Source organism: Aulonocara stuartgranti (assembly GCF_965226115.1).
Source record: "Aulonocara stuartgranti genome assembly, chromosome: 15".
NCBI lineage: Eukaryota > Metazoa > Chordata > Actinopteri > Cichliformes > Cichlidae > Aulonocara > Aulonocara stuartgranti.
The window spans coordinates 4,969,595-4,988,395 of NC_138951.1; the positions used below are offsets into that span (position 1 = coordinate 4,969,595).

Below are 18,801 nucleotides of genomic sequence, written 5' to 3' on the forward strand. Positions count from 1 at the left end.
CGCATCTACATTTCAGATCACTGACTGTATCTGCCCTGCAGATTTGATCAGCCTGCAAAGTCCTTGCAGAGCAGATCAAAAGCCCTTTAAAGACTTGTTTATGAAGCGCTACCTGACATATTCAATTTCACCAGCTGTGGCTCTGGCCTGTCAGCTGCACTGGATGATGGCTGATCAAACAACAGCTGTGGAGGCCATTAAAAAAAAAAATGTCCATCGCCACCTATGCCTGCATTTATATTTTACGAGGCCAGTTAGCGTGAAAATCCTGCCTAATGCTACACCCCGCTTTTGATATCTCAACTTAACAAGCGCACTCTGAGCAATAAATAAGATTAGCGCGCAGAAACACAGTCAATTCATAATCCTGGTGTGAGCTGGTTAGGAGAGACCTAGAGCCACGCAGATCTCCGTGTAGGATGGAGAAATGACTCAACAATACCCAAAGTGAAAAGAAAGAAGCAGATGGAGGAACGTGTAAATATTTGGGACCTGTTTGGTAAAAAATAATGTTGCCCCTGACCTCCCAGCAGCTTCCCATCCTCTGTTACCACGAGGCCAGGAGCGATAACGAGATTAGCATAAGCACTTTTAGTAAGTCACTGTGAATAGGATCCTTAAGAAGGCTTAAACTGTCCCCTTTCACCAGCGGTTGACAGATAGTTGAGAGCTGACTGGCACAGCTTGGTCGCCGCTCTGTTCTCTTAGAGATCTTCAGCGCTGGCAAATCAATGGGAGATCCATCACTTGAAGGGACGCAGGGTGCAGGGAAGGAGAGCAAATCACTTCTATAAGTGATAGCAGCTATCAGGCAAATGGGCAGAAAATGGTTCCTAATGGTGCCTGGTATGTCTGGTGTAAACTGCACCCAGACTCTTTGTCGTCCATCACCCCGGAGCATATGTAACCGAAAGTAGGGAGGAGGCAGGAAGAGGAGAAGAGGGAAGCATCTGCTCGTTCAGCGTGGGAACCCCTCAGGGGGTGACACGGTAATCTGGGTTCACGTCAAACCGAATCTGGCGCCTGTGCGGATGATGCTGTGTCAGTGGCTAAGTCTGTGTGTCAAGCAGCTGAAAGTCACTAAATGTGCACCGTACCCCCCCCCCCTCCCGCGGTGTGCGACCTTCACTCGGGCTTTCAAAAAAAAAAAAAAGAAGAAGAAAAACCCTCTCATTCTCTCTCCTGGCTTTGTTAAAATCCTGTTGGTAATTGAGGTATAGTTGACTCAAAGCTGAGATAATTAAAAATGAATGACTCCGACCCTTCTCTACACCCCCCTCCCCCCTCCCCCAATTCCGACAGAGAGCGAGAGAAGGAGAGGAGAGGCTTTCCAGGGCGACAAGCTCGGCAGGATTAGTTCTAAACTTCAGTCACGAGTCATGACTTGACAGTAGCAGTTGGTGCTGAGTAAACAAATAAGTCTTTAGATTCGACCACTTCAATTACCCCCCACCACCCAACACCACCACTACCAGCCACCCAGACTGCTGTTTTCCCGGAAACAGTAATCACATTCACTATTAATGAGCCATGATGTTCATTCTGGACCCATCCACTCCTCTCAGTAATGCATGCTTTTCGGAACTGCGTGTGCATATTTTACACCTTGCCACACCAGATGGATACCTGCGGTGTCCTGGTTGCGCTCGCTGTCTGACCCCCGGGGCTCCTCTTTACATGCTCAACCATGAATGATGCTCGCTCATCGGGAGAAATTGTCTGATGTGCGATTTTGACTAAAACACTGCCTGCAGAGCGGAGATAATGAAACGCCGGGCTGCAGCCCGGAGAGCGAAGGACGCCAACACACCTGTTCAAAGACCTCAGTTTTCCTTATTACTCTAACTGCGACGCCAACAGGCTCTTCATTTTGTTAAAACACACACGACAATCTCTTTAAATGAGACATTTGACCTCGAGCTGCACACATCAGTGTCCCAGTGTCATTTTTTCCCCTTCTTGCCCACCACATGATCTTCATTAAACGCGCGCAACTGTGGCATCAGAGGTTTTACGTATAGGTTTAAGTGCTCATGCAGAGGAATGAAAAGCCCATTTAGCAGTTAACAGCAGTAATTTCAGATGTTTCTGTGTGTTGTTATGTCTAATATATTTGCTTATATTGGCAAATAGTTTGCAGTCCACAATAGATACAAAAGGTTAAGAAATTTTGTAAGTATCTTTCTGCGTTATTGTACATGTTCTGTGTTTCACATTCTAATCAATCCAGTCCCTTTTGGCCACTTATAATATTTTTACAGAAGTGTTGTGTTATATTTTTGTCATTTCTGCTGCACTCTTGGCTCGCTCTTGAAAAAGAGATTTTTTTTTAACGCCAGTGAGAGTTTTACATTCATAATTAAACAATATATAAAAGCCTCTTTGACAGAATCTGATTGCAGCTTCTACCTCATGACAGGAATCTTTCTTTCTAGCTTTATATCATTCACGAAAGAAGTTTCTGACGTATGTTTCACAGATTATTTGCCAACAAGTCATTTACAACCGTTACAAATACAGACACTTCTTTTTATTTATTATTGGGGAAACAGCGGAAATCATTTTTGGCAGGCTGGCAGTTCCAGTTGTGAAGGATGCTGGTGGCTGGTGGTGATGGTAGGGGGTTTGGATGGCTGTTCGGGAGTATGACAGGACTCCCGCATTTGAGATTCGAGAGGAGTGAGTCAGCATGACCTAAGACTGGGGGGGTCAGAGGATGTTGAGGGTAGGAGGCAGACTAGACGCGAGCATGGAAACTCATAATAAGCGTTTGCAAAGCGGGTCAGAGCTGTGCAGCGTGCAGTCTTGTGAATGAGGAAGTGTTTGTGCTCTGGCCGCAGGGCTCGAACTGCTCCTATATCCGCCAGACCTCCACCACCCAAAGGTCTATCACCCAGGCTCACCTCCTTGCTGCCCCTTCTTCATCCAGCCCCCGCCACCCACCCCCTCACACAGTCCCCTCCCTTGCCATCTTTGTGGAGGTGCGCTGAATATCGAAGAGCCAGAAGCTGCATGGCTGGCTTACAAAGGATGCTCTCTTCCCTGTCTCCCGCACTCCGCGTCCTGTTCTGCTCTACATTCTCCCTTTACGCCAGGCTCCCCGTGCCCTCCTCCTCCTCCTCTTTTCTCGTCTCCCTCTCAGTCTACGAGCTGCTTCGCTTTCTTCTCTGCACCTCTCGCTCTCCTCTCCGTTTCTTCACCGTCACCCCCGTGACTCTCAGCCTCCAAACCCTCCTCGCCGTATTTGTTTCACAAAACCTTCCATCTTCTCCTCACTGCACCGCCTCCCCTCCTTTCTCTCCGTCTCTTTCTCTTTCCAGAAAAGCATCTATTATTAACACACACCTCTGGCTCTCGCCAAAGACTGAACCGAGGTTCAGGCCAAGCTTCTCAGCATTTTTAATCACCCGTAATGAGCGAGAAATAATTTAAAAATATATAAATCAGTGCCTGAATGCAGTGTGTTTGGGTGATAGCGGTTCACTTATGTCTTACACAGTCTCCGTGCGGCTCTTTCTTAACAGGTTTTCCCTACGCAAGGCTTTATTATTAGAGGCACACCAGCACATTCATGTATAGCAAGTATGAAGGAAAAAAATCAATCAGGCAGCATGAAACCACCAAAATACACCGTGAATCAGAGCTCGTATTGCAAGGGGGATAATGCACTTCATGTCAGTCCTGATATCACGGAGTCGTTACTGTAACTGTAGAAATTAGTCATGCGCAAGTTCCCACTGCGGAGGTTGTGTTTAACCTCTCCTGCCGCAGGATTTTTTTCTTTTTTTTTTGCAGAGGCTGCTGTCGGAGGGCACAGGCACGGCGCTGCTGTCAGATGACTGAGGAGATACGCAGGCGAGGGGCGTCCCGGGTGACAAACGTGGCCTCTTTTCATCATCCGCTTCCCTCCTCTCTTTGAACAAATACAAAGGCTCAGAGGCAACTACTACTTTGAGTTGCAGAGCTCGAAGAGAACTAAGGGATTCAGCTACTATTTTGTCCGGAAACAGGGCTCTAATTGCAGGGGAAGATGAACCAGAGAAGCTGAAAATGAGATGAATCTAGCCCCTCCTTTTATTTTTGTGGTGTTTTTGGTTTTTAAATCACTGGTTTATTTATACTGGTAAACATCAAACAGAAACAACAGCAAAAAACCAAGAGCAGACGTCCTCCCAGTCACCGTTTCTCTTACATTTCATTTGATTTACAATGGTTGTCATCGGCATGACACGATCACTTCAGTAAGTTAGGGGGGGAAAAACACAAACAAAGCAAAAACATGAAAATGAATCATTCCCCTGGATCCACGCGTAACATCAGATTACTTCCCGCACCTTGTCACGCTGTGGGTGTTGGCTCAATCGTCGCTCAAATCAGTCATGACAGGAATCCTATCAGAGTTGAGTCTTCGTGTAATTATGTGATAAAAATGTATCGATTCAAACCGGAGGGCAGTATTAGGCTGAGTCGACTTGTGCCACACACACACACACACACACACACACACACACACACACACACACACACACACACACACACACACACACACACACAAAGAAATGCTGCATTGTGCTGTGTCTGGGGGTGGGCTGGGTGGGGATGAAAAGATAGAGGGCTGTCAGTCTACTACATTCTTTTCCTACACCTCTGGGATGTAAAGCACATTCGTAATCTCTCCAAAACCACATCCAAAGTAATTAAGACATGTCACTGTCTGCAGAGCTGGAGACAAGAATCGTGTAGTCTACAGAGATTGTATCACTTTAAGTAACAGGCAATGAGATTGTTAAGTATAATAACCCCATCCCCTGTGCGATGCTTCTGTTATAATACAGTATTGTCCAGGTTACTGCATTCGATACCACATGAACACTTACGGTTGTACTGAGATATATAGTATCTCACACAACTAAAACATGTTTTGTTTTGTACATGAAGTTTGATTTATACATTGTTGTGCCTTTCATCAAAGTTTGATCAAACTCTGTTATAAAGAAGACTTTGATAGGTTATAAGGTAGAAAACAAATGTGAAACTTTTCCCGTAAACCCTGTGTCGCCTGCCTTCTCCCAGATATACGAGAGAAGCCTACAGGTCCTTCAACAAAGAGCACAAAAGCTCCAAAACAACAACACAAAAAACAAAACAAAAAAAACCCCATGGCATAAAATCCTGTCTGCTCACCACGGGCCACAAATCCAATCCAGCAATCCAAGAGAGCGCAGGTAGCAAAACTTCAAAATCATAAAGTGCTCTCCAGAAGCCACTCAGACCTCGAGAGCTTGTCCCTGGCCCGGCGAATGTTTGTTGTGCTCTCGAGCTGCGGCAGCTCTCCGCTCATTGACAGGCTGCGTTTGGAGCGCAGGCTGGCCCCGGTTTTTGGGTAGGCCACGTAGCAGCGCTCCGCGTACGACTCTGCGTTGAACGAGTGCCTGCGGTTCACCCTCGCCCCTCCTGCGGGAACAGTCATGTATTGTCGAGCAACTTGATGGGGCCGCGGAGCCCTGGGGATGGCAGTCAACTTGGTGGGCTGGCCCGGTACAGCGAGAGTGATGGCTTGGGCCGTTTTCACATCCGACGAGTTATTCCGGTTCATGTTGTCGAGCTCGACATCTGCTTCGGCTCGGCGAGCCTCAGAGGGTTTTGTCGGAGCGGTCGAATGCTTGGGTCTCGGAGTGCCCGGGGAGGCTGGGTGCCAGCTGTGACTTCCAGCTGAGGTAGAGACCGTGCAGTCAGGGACAGACGGTTTCGTGGATGCCACCACGACAGGCGGTCGCTGCTTGGCTGGCTCCGGGGCAGGCAGGGCGACACGGAGGCAGTCCTTGTCATTCTTCTCTGGCCGCAGAACCTGCTTAGAGAGGGACTTGGGAATCCCACAGCCCTGTAGCTGTCCATCACTGCTCAGTGACCTAATATCCCCCATCTCTAGCGCCTGACAGGAGACAGGGAGAAGGCAAGAGCGAGAGGAATGAAAGAAAATCTATGAGACACACATTTCAATACAGAAAGAACTAATAAGGATTAAAAGAACAAAATGCAAGGAATCGTCGCCCACTGACCTTATCTGTATCCCCTTGGTTACACACCCGATAACGCACAATGAGGAAGATGATAAAAGCGAGCACAGACGCCACGATAATCCCTCCGATGATAACCACAATGGTACCACCGAGAAACTGGGACTGCATGAAATGGCATCTCAGGTACTGCGGCTCAGTGGTAAAGTGGATGCAACCAATCACCCTGGTGGCGGTCAGCGAGGTCACCTGGTCGTCATAGATGGCCAACACGCACAAGTCGTAGTGCGTACCAGCCGCCAGGTTGTTTACTAAGATGCTCTTACTGGTCGGGGGTATCATCCTGTAAAAAAAACAAGAAGAAGAAGAAGAAGAAGAAAAAGAAGAAAAGGCTTTGTGACTGTTCCGACATACTTTAGATTAGAGAAGGCTGAATGAAAGGAGACAGAGCAAATCAGATTATCAGCCTTATTGTTTTGTAGGGATAAAAATGACATGACAATCATTTATCTCTCAGGGGGCTATTTACGATCTGTCTAGGCGTAATCTTTTGTGACATTTGATTTATTCTCTCAAACATCATTACAGATAAAAGGTTGCTTCGGTAGCTGGGGACACGCGGATCCCCCGTTTGTTCACAACATCAAGATTACAGGACGGGACACAACTCTTTAATGTCTCTTTAATTCTGTGGCCGCGGCTGAAACACCATATGTGTTACTGACTTTGAAGTTCATTTAGGGAGAAAAAAAAGGGTGGTGGTGGGGGGCAGTGGGGTATCTTGCGAAATGATCCTATCATATCACAGTGATTAGCACAAAATATGCGGTGAAAGGGTGCAGAGATGAAAGTATCCTGTGTACGCCAGTTCCTCAGATGGGCATGTGTGAAGCCTCTGATGCTTTTTTTGTAAAAACTGTGGAAGACTAGTCTTTCATCTTCCTATGAGTCCTCAGCTTAGTGCTGACATTCTGTTTTGATTTTGTTGATTAAGCATTATCAAGCTTCTGCACGTCGTAAATGACACACTCCAGCAAGGGGAGATTACGAGTCGAAGAATGAGAAGTCAGATACAGTGCATTAGTCTGTCTTCCTGATAGGATTAATAAACGCCACAAATAATCGCGTTGACAGCCAGGTCCATTTCTTAATGACTAAACATCCAAAGTGATTTAGAGATTCAAAGAACACCGTGAAGGTAAAACAAGGGCCGTGGAACGCATACATATGCTTAGATTCAGCTTTAAAGTTTGTTGGGCAGTAAGAAAAGGAGCTTTTTCTTCTTCACATCTGCTCACCTGTATACCAATGAATCATCGTACGTCCCATTATATTGGATCTGAAACATGCGGATTCCAGGAATACTCCTGTGGAAGTTGAACTTGACCAGAGCTGAGGTCGAGGTGGCCTCAGCAATTACTACTTTCTTCTCCTGGCTCGTCTTTGCATTCCCCAGAGGCACCCCTCCTGCCTCTGCCCCCGTCTTGGTCACTGTGGCGATATCTGATGAGCCGGGGTCACGCTCCTGCTCCTCGACTGTGTTATTGGTGATGTGAGGGAGTTTGGTAATGACCAGCTTTACTGCACTGTGGGCCTCTCCGGCTGGGTTGGAAGCCACACAGGTAAAGGAACCTGAAACAAAAACCAAACAGATTAACTTTCTCCTGCCTTAAATTCATCACAATGTACAAATAAGCCCTGTGGGTCAGAAATGTGTAATAGAGAGCTTGGCAAAGAACCAATTATATATATTATTAGTTCCAATTTCTTCCGCTGAATCTATCAGAAAATGCCAAAGATGATACTTATTTGTGCAACAACAACATCTACAGAAGATGAACAGTTTCTGAAAGTCATAACCTTAAGAAATAACAGGAAAAAAAATCAGCAAAGACCTGTTAGATGCATCTGGATGTTCAGCTAATCCATTTACTGTCCAAGCCATTTCTGATACACTTCAGTGGAAATGTGACTGTCAATAAGCCCTTCTTAAGGAAGGGAAACAGGGAGAAAAGTCTGAGGTATGCCAAATTACACAAGAACCGGACTGAAAGTCAGTGGCAACAGGTCTTATGGAGTGCCAAATCCAAATTTGAAAAATTTGGCTCAAATTTTTGACAATATAGAGGAGGTCAGGAGAGAAGTACAACAGTAACCGTCTACAGCCATCTATAAAACATCTCTAAAACATGGTGGAGGCTCTGCATTTAGCCACTTTTGTGGATCTTCTAAACATGTGTGGATATATAAATGCAGAAAGGTACCCTAACATTTTGATCCATCATGCAATACATGAGCCGGTGCAGTAAAAGCATAGCTAAACAGAGAAATACACACAATAGAACACTATCAGTCATGGATTGACCTCTCTGGAGCAAGGACCTCAACATTACTGAAGCAGTGTGAGATAATCTTGACAGAGAACAGAATAAAAGGGAAAAACATCCAAAGAAGAGCTTTGAATGTCCTTCAAGAAGCCCAGAGAACTATTCATGAAGACTACTTGAAGAAATGACAAGAAGTCGCCTAAGAGAGTTCAGGCTGTGTTGAAGAATAAAGGTGACCATATCAAACATTGGCTTTCAACTTTGTTACAATTGTAAAAACTCTATTTGTTCCTCATAGTCTGTATTTCCATATATAATTACACTTGCTTCACTAAGTCACTGCACCTGTTTCCAATTTTCCTAACCAAATATAAAGAAATGAGGAGTGGCTCAAGACATTTGCACAGTACTGTATATTCTCTTGTGCACTGTGATCATTGTACAACTTCCTCGTCTGCTTGGTGTAACGGTTGTGCAGACAAATCAGAGTGGTTACAAACAAAGCACAGAGCCATGCATACTCTCTGTGTTTCTGAATTATACATTACTCTGACCTTAGAGGATCCTCCGGCTCTGCTGATGTGAATTATAACACCAGAATAAACTGAAATGAACTGAAATGGAGGTAGTGGGATATTTTTCACCTGCTTTTTTGTCCGTTCTTTCCATCCTGTACAAATTTATGCTTGACTACATTTGTTTTTACTGACTTTGTGTGAAAATTTCTTTGGATACAAGGCAAAAACTGCAGTTTTTCAAATGGTCCCCTGAGGCTGACTCCAAAAGGCTAGTCAGTGATAAACTCCCATGCTGAAATGCGACTATTTCCAGCAAAAACACATCAAATAAATTGAATTTAAAAAAACCCCCAAAGGTTACAAAAACAGTTTCAGTCCTTCTAGCTGATTTCCCCATTCATGACAACTGTGCAGTTTTCAAATTGTGCATTTTTAGGGGTCATTCTGTGCAGACAGATGGTTGCCAAGACAGGCGGATATAGCCAGTAGCTCTCTACGAGGCTTCACCGTAAACAATTTAAATGAGTGAACTGGACCAGACTTGATGTTTATGGTGTTGGTGCTTTTCACTGCACTCTTAATGCAAATATCTGACAAATAAAAGTGCTTTCTGTGTGCCTAATTGGACTAACAGATCGTCCAAGAAGTCTGTGCTCTGCGAGTCAAATTCTGGTATTTCATTTTTATGTTACTTAGCACTAATTACCAGATATGCGATCTGTGCAAAACACCCATCCAGTCTGTTCTTTCAACAGTAGCTTTTACTTAGCACCCCCCTCCCCTCTTATTTATGGTCACTTCTGGCTTCAGACTGGAAACATTGGAAAAACATCACCTAGCTCTCTCCAAAGGAAAACAAGCTCAGCCTTCCAGCACTTATGGACTAATTAATACAAAATATCTAATCTTTCTAGTGTTGTACTTGAAAAGCTTCTGCTTTGAATCAGGACAGTTCTAAGGACTACCTCGGGATAAGTACCCACTGTGGAAGTCCTGAGCAACTAGATATCAAATTCCAAGTTTTTTACCTAAGCAGCACTAACAGAAACTCTAAAATGATGTAATAGTCAGCCAGCGGCTGGTAATACAGCATCACCTCTTGCTGTGGTCTTTTATTTTTCTTTCTAATCCTGTTTCGGTCTCTGCACGTTCTGTCCACATAGCTTCACTGTGGTCGACACCTCGTATCAAACTGATGAACATTGCTAGTGAAGATTTTTTTAACATTTCGCTTTGATGAGTCCAAATCACATCATGTAGCTTGTGTTGCACATAAGCTCAATACAGCCTGGAGTCCACTATCAGTTCACCTCTCTGAGCTTTCGTGCCATTTTAAAGGCTAGCATGGGGAGGTCTGTGTTTCCTGCCAAATGTTTCACCAGCTGGAGCTTATAATGGCAGTAGCTTTTGATAGTTTTGCTTGTGTGTTTGATCAGTCAACACTTACATCTAGACTATTCACACAGCACGTCCCGTCACTCCAACTTCCTTCAAAGCTAAAGCAGAAACAGTACTTACACCGGCACAAGGAGCTTAAAAAGGACCTTTAGCTTCGGCTGCTGGCGATAGTGAATACGAATGTGTTTCAAGATGTTAGACACTGTTTCTGGAAAATTTCAGGTATCTAAAATGTTAATTGTTAACAAGTAAAAGTGTCAAAACACATTTCTTTGCAAACAGATGCATATGACAGGAACTTTGCCACGAATAAGCACACAGGCACGTCTCCACACTCAAAACTTTATCACCCGGTGTAGGTAAATACTACAGCCTTCCATGCTTATGTGCAAGCAAACAACTAATTCCGCTCCATCAACAACATAAAAGCCCAGTCAGTGCAGTGTAAACAGACCGGAGTCCTTGACAGTGCTGATTAGGATGTCCAGCGTGCCGTCGGTGTGGACTACAGCCCTGGAGGAGTTGGACATAAGGCGTCCATCAGGTGCAATCCAGTGGATAATGGGGTCAGGGTCGCCCCTAGCCTTGCAGCGCAGAGTCACACTCTGACCCTCCAAAGCTCGCAGCTCCTGAGGCAAAGGGAGGAACAGGCAATCAGAGCGAGAGCTTCTTTTAACACCAATTAGATAAAGACCCTGATCAAAACTGAAAAACACAAATTACACACAGAAGTACTTTTGTGCTGCACGGTGTGGCTTAGATATTATTATTAATGCCGTTACTGATGATGTTGCGTTTCACAATCTCATTCCCTGTGAATGTAATCAGCAATTGATCATTGTCACGTTACTGAATTAGCATTATTATAACGGGAAGATCATCAATGAGACAGTACATCGCAGTTCATACGCTTGAGTCCAAATATAAGTTCATTTTCTCTGCAATTATGCAAAATAGGTCTGCTGAATGTAAATGAGATGATATATCTGTAGTTCTTTGGCAAGGATTTGATCAGATAATTTTGTTTGGATGCAAGGATAGAATCAGTCCGAGCTTCCACTGTGTATTGAGAGCTGCACTGCGGTTCCATCGCTAAACTGCAAATAGCTTTATTAAAACTGAAAATTTGACCAAAGAACTCCTCTAAAAACACCATCAGGTGCTGCAGTTTGATTTCATTTTTCAAGCACTTTATTTTTTATGATTTGCGAGCTGAGTGGCCCAGATGAGTCCCACAACTCTTGTAAGAGTTCTCTGAATCACAAAGCTAATATTTGGTGTGACAGTCAAAGGCAGCAAATAGTGCAACCTTGGATTAACTAAGGCAAAATCCGATGTGTGGCTCAGAGTGAAGCAGTACAGAATATTGCGTCTTAACGGTCCACAGCTTAACTCGAAGACGTACCTGAGAGTACCTGGTGATGAGAGGAGGCTCGCACAGGAACTCCTCTTCCGAAACAGTCCAGAAATAGCGTCCGGCGAGGTGTTGCGGTGAAGCACAGGTCTCCAGATCATCCTCCCTCTGCAACCTCCGCAGCCAAAGAAGCTCACAGTTACACCTCAGTGGGTTGCCCCCAAAGCTCAGTGCGAACGATGTAGGCCCCATTTTCCCAGATGTTGCCAGGACCCCAGCTCTCTGGAAAATAGGATCAGGAGGAAGCTTCTGGAGCTTGTTGGAGGTCACATCCAATCGCTTAAGCTTCTGCAACCCAGAGAAGGTGCCCTCTGGGATGTAGCTGAGCATGTTGTGATCCAAATTGAGCGTATGGAGATTGGACATCCTCTGAATGGCCACCCAGGGGGCGCTTTCCAAGTTGTTGTAAGACAGGTCCAGCTCCTCCAGTGCTGTCAGGTCATTAAAGGCCCCGCTTTGGATGTGGGTGAGCTGGTTGTTGTTGAGGATGAGGTGGTGCAGCTTGGACATGCCGCTGAAGGTGTCGTTGTTGATGCGGGTAAGCCGGTTGCTGTCGAGGTGAAGAGCTCGTAGGTTCTCCAGATCTCTGAACGCGTGAGGCGCGATGGAGCCAATAGTGTTCCGAGACAGAGTCAGATCCACCAGCTTGGTCATGTTTGCAAAGTCTTTGCGTTTGATGCTGGTTACAAAGTTATCCCCAAGACGCATCTCCACCGTGTGCCTGTCAATGTTAGGGGGCACAAACAGAAGCCCCTTTTTGTCACACAGTGTGGCCAAATTAGGGTTAAGCACCTGGCAGACGCAGCGTTTGGGACAGATTTGAACTTTGTGGGCCTTCACAGCCACACCGAGGATGATCAGATACACCAGGAGAGACTCCATTTGGCTTGTCATCAGGTTGATGCGCCTAAAAAATAAACGAATGAGAGACAGAGATGATCAAGCTGTTTGTGAAAATGGCAACAAGTGCAAACCCTGAGATCTATAATTCAAGCTGGGCAAAGTCACATTTAAAAAAGGAAAGAAAAATGGGCAATTCTGCTCTGCAAAGTTAAAGATTTTCCACTAGGCTGCAAACACTATTACTGTCAGCTCACAGCTCTCGTTTTTATAGCGCAAAGTCTGAGCAAGAAGCTAAGCAAATCGATGCCTGAACAAACAATAAATGCTGCACCATTAGACATGAAACTAATTAGTCACCTGCCGACTTGAGAGTGAAACATCCCTGGTAGTCTTGTAAGGTTTTTGTGACAGCTCTCCTTCTAAGCCCCTACTCCTCTGATCATACTTTTTTAAATATATGATCATGCCAGTCCTTTTATGTTTGTGTACAGAAGGATGAAAGTCTAGACTGGCAGTCCAGGGTCTCATCAGAATTATCCTGATATCTCCCAGGATCATATCGCCAATAGGAAGGGATGATTGGGCCCTGTGCCTCAGCGAAGATGTGCTATGCCTTGTTATTGATTTTCTCTCTTCTCTCCCTGATGCTGCTCTTACTTATGACACAGCTGAGATGTGGGGGGAATAAGGAGGGATCCATTTGATGCATCCTGAGACATTGTCAGGGATATAGCATCTCATAAAAGTAAGACTTTGGAGATCAGATGTACCAGAGCAAGAGTGACAGAAGTCGAGATTATATTTACTCTTTTTCTTTCTCCTTTTTTTGGTTGAACATGCAATATTCAGCCCTCTGGGTGTCCAATTACAGCACACAGAAAAGGACACCAATCAAATCAAACACAGAGAACAGGAGATCCAATCCCACAACCTGGGTGAAAATCCAAAGGCTGACCTTTAAATACAGACGAGAACGGCTGATTTATGATTACAGCTTCCTGTGGTTTGCCGGTAATGCCTCTATTGTCCGTGTTGGGACTCTAAGAGTGTGCAGAAGAAAAAAAAACAGTTAAAAAAAATCCAGCCTTAGCAGAGAGGCCTGTCAACTGAGTGCCTTCATGTTTCAAAAGATTCTGTTGCACTGGAGCGGTGACACACAACTCCCGGTGTAATAACCTTGATAGAGTGAGAATGAAGAAAATATCATAGAGTAAAGAAAACAGCAGACAGGACAGGTGTGATACCCTGCCATGCGAGGGCATGCGGTGCCATTCGCTGACAGCTGGGTAAAACGTATTACAGCCCTAACGAGGAGGCAGGAACCATTCCTTTTAAAATGGGCCATAATAGGAAGGGGAGGAATGATATTGTTGGAGACAGAGAGAGAGAGAGAGCACGCTGGGTATGACATTTTCATGAACGCTGCTGATGAAGCAGCGGAGAATAAATGTCTTTTTCTGACCCATTTTTACACGGGACAACGTTACCAAATCCCACAAGATGTGTGCGGGGAGCCGTGGTGCACCGATCTGAGCTGGCGAGAAATGGACCGTGGGATCATTATTTAATGTTGTCATGACTCTCTTTAAAGAGAGCAGATGACTTCACCGTGAAGCAGTGCTGCAAAGCCGTGTGTAGTGCTTTCCAAGTATGCGTGCAAACTATCGACTTTTTATGTGCGCGCACAAAGCGTGAGAGGACAGCCTGCCTAAGTGTGTTCACGTTGGTGTGCCAACCACCTTCTGCTCTGACTCTGAATGGTACGGCCTCTGGTTGTGCAATGAGGCAGAGAGGACCTGCTACTTCCAGACTCGAATGGCGCTGAAGACACGATATTGATTCACTCTGTGGAGATGAGGCTTCTTCTTTCTATTTTTTTTTTCATGGCTGAAAACTCAGCCAAACGTGAAGAGAATGGTTGCAACAGTAATCTCTACAAAATTTGTTCTGTGAGGACAAAAGGACAGCCGCTCGCTGCTTAGATGGGCCAGGAAATATCTCTTACTGTCCCTCAATTTGCATTTAATTACTGGTCTTCCACAGAGATTTGCATAACAGGTTGCACTCATCAGGTACATGAACAAATAAGTAGATGATCAATCAATGTATTCATCAATCACACACTTCATCTTCAAATGTCAACCTCCCCCCCAAAACCTCACAGAAAATCATTATCCACTAGGTCGGCCTGTTCATTATAGTGGAGCGACTTGGGAGGGCCACAAATAAACAAGAAAACAGATAATGATGCATTAACCATACTCTCCTTCTTAGTCAATCAAGTGTTCGTTTACTACCTCCGAGCAGGTCTTTTCACCCTCGGAGAAAAGAACAGACTGACAGCACACTCCCACACATAAGCACACACACCAGTGGGTGGGGATTTGTGCCTAATAGAGCCAGATCACTACACAACAACCCCCCTTCCTCATCCCCAGCTACAGAGACACATTCATGTGCAGCAGCAGCAGCAGCAGTAGCAGTTAACAGTAGGAGAGGGTATCTATAGCCTCCCTGGGGTGGCATTGGCCAAGAAAAACCTTATGCAGCATGCTGCATGCCAATCCGGCCGGTGAGGTCATGGGGGATATGTTTTCAGATGGTCTAACTTATGCTGGAGCTCATGTGAGAAAGCCTCTGCAATCCGCGTCTGGGCAGGAAATCAGGGAAAGCATCCCTGCGAGGAGGGGAAGATAATGAGATGAAGCCTGCCAGCGTCTCCACGCAGGTCGGCACAACGGCAGCGGTGGCATCTCGGTTTGCGTCTCACCTGAGTTGGCCGGTGGGAGGTGGTGGAGGGTGGAGAGGCCGGACATTTGCTACACTGCCATATATATATATATATATATATATATATATATATATATATATATATATATATATATATACATATATATATATATATAAGCTGTGTTGTGTCAAGGAGGTAAACTGATGCTGCAACGTGACGGTAAAACGGTATCGACAAAACAGTGAAACAGCTCCTCATCCTGCCTGCTTTTATGAGAGCAAATGGAGCCGCAGCATCTGCTGAAGTGGATCATATTTTGACTGAGCTGGTAGAAATTCTATGTTGTCGGGTAAACGCTTGTGTAGGTAAGAGCAGCAGACCAAACATCGATGCTGTGAAGCACCATCCAACTCACTAACACATGTGAATGTGGCCATATGCTGTGACACCCTGGCTTCCTTTCGTTTTTCTTTTTTCTTCTTACAAAGTCTGTAAATGTTAGAACGTGATAGCTCTTTGGGTGACAGCCTTGATGCCATGGCAACACCGCAAACGTCAGTTTTAGGGTGAGATGTAATCAGTGGCTGATTTTTTTTCTTCTTCAGATAACCTAATATTATTTAGAACAAAGAGTCCTCTCTGAAGGAAAAGGACCTTGACAACTCTTTTGCTCGAAGGCCAGAGCAGACCCACTGTAGCATTTCTGATGAGGAGATTGTGCACTCAGCTAATTCTGGATTGAATTGGATTTTTTTTCCCAGTCTTGCACGTATTAAAACCAAAAATGACTTGATGGGGAAATCTGATGCAGATTAAATGATTTCTCAGCCCGTGAGTGCATGTCTACCCATCCACATGCGTGCCAGACGGACGGCATACTAAGCAGACCCAGCTGCATCAACAGAAGTGCAGTTCATCAGCATTTACATCGCCTTCTTGTAATTTTTCCCCCTTCATCACAAGAAATTCACCTTGATACACTAGACACCTCGTGACCGGGGGCGTATAAGCACTTTGCATATTCTTCTTTGAGCATTTCACTGAAGCAGGTGACAGATTTTAAATTCTGATCACCGATTTGTGATCTTAATTCTTGCACCGTTGCGACGTGCCCTGAAGTGATGGGCTTATGACCTGGGATTGTCTTCTGGTAGAAAGGGAACACAGAATCCTCAAACACTAAGTCTGAATATCAATGTGGCCTCCTCAAGTTGAATATTCTGCATGATACATACCAGCAGGTGTGCAGATACTCACATCTGTCAGTTCCAAAGTGAATTTCGGGTAAAGGAAGTGCAAAAACACTTCTATTGGTGACAGCACGACTCCCTCATGTTATCATTTACATGTGTGTGAGGGGAAGGGGGGCAGCCATCAGCCATAATGAGATCTCCGCACCTTCTGACTCATTTTCCTTCTTTCAAAGACCCCCAGGATACTGGATTTCTACCTCATGTAGCAGCACTAGCCAAATTGTCTTTTTTTTAAAAAAAAAGCTTAATAATGCATAAATCTCCTTTACCTTATTAAGTTGTGTAACCATAAGGCATCTCTCACATACTACACGTGTGAAGCAGGTGTGCAAGTTTGTGTGAGCCATATCTCAGTTTCAGATCTGGATGCAAGCACTTCTCCAGTGGGGGAAAAAAGCTACACAAAACCTAATTTGTGGGGAGACAAATTTGGGTCAGCGAGTGTGGAGCTGGTCTGCAGAAAAGCCCGGGTGCTGAGGAGCCACACATCACTCCTCCTCCGTCAGTGAAAGGAAGCAGCACATAAGCACCAACATTTGAGTGCATTCACAGAGCACAGAGAGCAAATAGAAGCAGCAAAATGAGGCGTGGGCCTTGTTTCACTGGTGTAGCAGTTACAATCATGCCTCGGGCACTCATGAATAATAAGATACGTGATAACTAACACTCCTCAGACAGGACCATTATACCTCATCCTTTATAAAAATTAAAAAAAATCACTAGGACCATTTCCCCCATACCACCTCCTCCTCATCCCACAGACTTACAATCCTGTTATCAGTTTAGGCTCATTTAGACTTCATCACAGCTTAATTACTGATGAGGAATTTGCATATCAGTTATGGGTTTGACCAGAACACACCAGAGACAAATCTCTCTAAAACACACAAGAAAACACAAAACACATGCAATAAATCAGCCTTTTCCTGCACATGAATCACAGCCACCACGGCCATTATTCTCAGTTTCACCTATATCAGGGGGGAGGAAAAAAGCAGCACCAAACACATACAAATGGATACTAAAAATAAATTTAAAAAAAAATGTTCCTTGGCGTGTGAGATTTTTTTTGACCTTGCGGTACAGGTCCTGGGCTGGTGGGGTTACAGCCACAACCCATGTCACAAGGGAAAATCTGAGCGCATTCAGACGGGTCCTAAGAGAACTACTTCAAGTCAATATTTCGCTTCTTGAAAGACAGACTCCGCAAAAGAGTTCACACGCTCCAATTCATACCAAAGGCAGCCTGTAAAATACTGATTTTTTTTATTATTTTACCTTGTAGCTGAAACATGGAGCCAAGTCACAGGAGGGTGGGTTTGAGCTTATTTCCTCCCAAGGGGGCTGGCGGCATACCGAGAGTGGCTTGCCTAAAAAAGAAATGTGCTGCCTGGAGATAATTCAGGTGTCCCGAAACACGCGTCTTGGTTCCTACAGCATGTGACGGCCTGCGAAACCAGCGATGCCCTTCAAGAAATCCATAACCAGCAGATAAAGGACGGCTCCTTTGCGATCCTGTGTGAGCGGTAAAATGTTACTCTAATTCCCCCTATCGAAAAAAAGGACTAGACAACAGGCAACCCCCCAAACAAACAGGAAAAAAAACCACACACAAACTGAAGGGTCCCGGCGTGGCTCTGAAGCTGCAGCTGTATAGGGATCGTCTCTACTGCGCATCCGCCTGGATGCAGCTCCAGAAGAGAAAACGCCTCTGTAGCTTTGTAGCGACGGGCAGCTTTAACATCTACAGCAGCGCTGTGAGCGACTGCTGCTTCCGCTGCTGCTGCCGCTACTGTGCTCAATCCGGCCAGATGTTCGTATCGCTTTCACGGGCTTTCGCTGGCGACGCAGGGTTCAGTGTGAGTTAATCCAGATTGACTGAAGGGTTGCTGCCGTAATATATCCCCTCCCCTTCCCCTTCCCCTCCTTACTGCCCCCGGACTACTGTCAACCACCGACCCGGCTCCATTTCTGACCAGAGGTGTTGTGCTCGGAATGGTAATCGGTGCGCTCTGAGCTGCACAGAGACCATTTGTGTGCACAGACAGATGCAGTGCCTCCCAGCCTATCTCACAGGCAGGCATCATCATTTATTCATGGAGACTGAACTCTGCTGCACGAACGTTGAGTAGATTGAGCTTATGATATTCTCTAAGAATTCAATTTGATTAAATGAAGAAGAAAAAAAATATGGGGCTGAGATGCTGATGCAGATTCAGACATGCAGGACATGAAGGCTAAGAAAGCCAGGCAACAACAAGCAGCCCGTAGGCTTAAGCAAGACTGGTATTGAAAAATCC

At 45.2% G+C, this 18,801-nt stretch overlaps 1 protein-coding gene across 4 annotated transcripts; it reads right to left on the reverse strand.

The window, feature by feature from the left end:
- Positions 1-4,079: 4,079 nt before the first annotated feature.
- On the reverse strand, positions 4,080-18,384 carry lrfn5b (leucine rich repeat and fibronectin type III domain containing 5b; the record flags this gene model as incomplete). Of its 4 annotated transcripts, none has more annotated exons than XM_082505638.1 (6): positions 17,780-18,384; positions 11,666-12,581; positions 10,715-10,889; positions 7,316-7,649; positions 6,060-6,360; positions 4,080-5,932 (listed from the first exon to the last, which is right to left on the reverse strand). In XM_082505638.1, exons 2-6 carry the CDS (start codon positions 12,566-12,568, stop codon positions 5,243-5,245), a joined length of 2,403 nt encoding a protein of 800 aa, XP_082361764.1. In that variant the 5' UTR covers positions 12,569-12,581; positions 17,780-18,384. The 4 variants fall into 4 exon arrangements, with proteins under 4 accessions (XP_082361764.1, XP_082361766.1, XP_082361765.1 ...); XM_082505640.1 differs by lacking the exon at positions 17,780-18,384 and adding an exon at positions 13,473-13,498; XM_082505639.1 differs by lacking the exon at positions 17,780-18,384 and adding an exon at positions 13,449-13,484.
- Between the last annotated feature and the right edge of the window lie 417 nt (positions 18,385-18,801).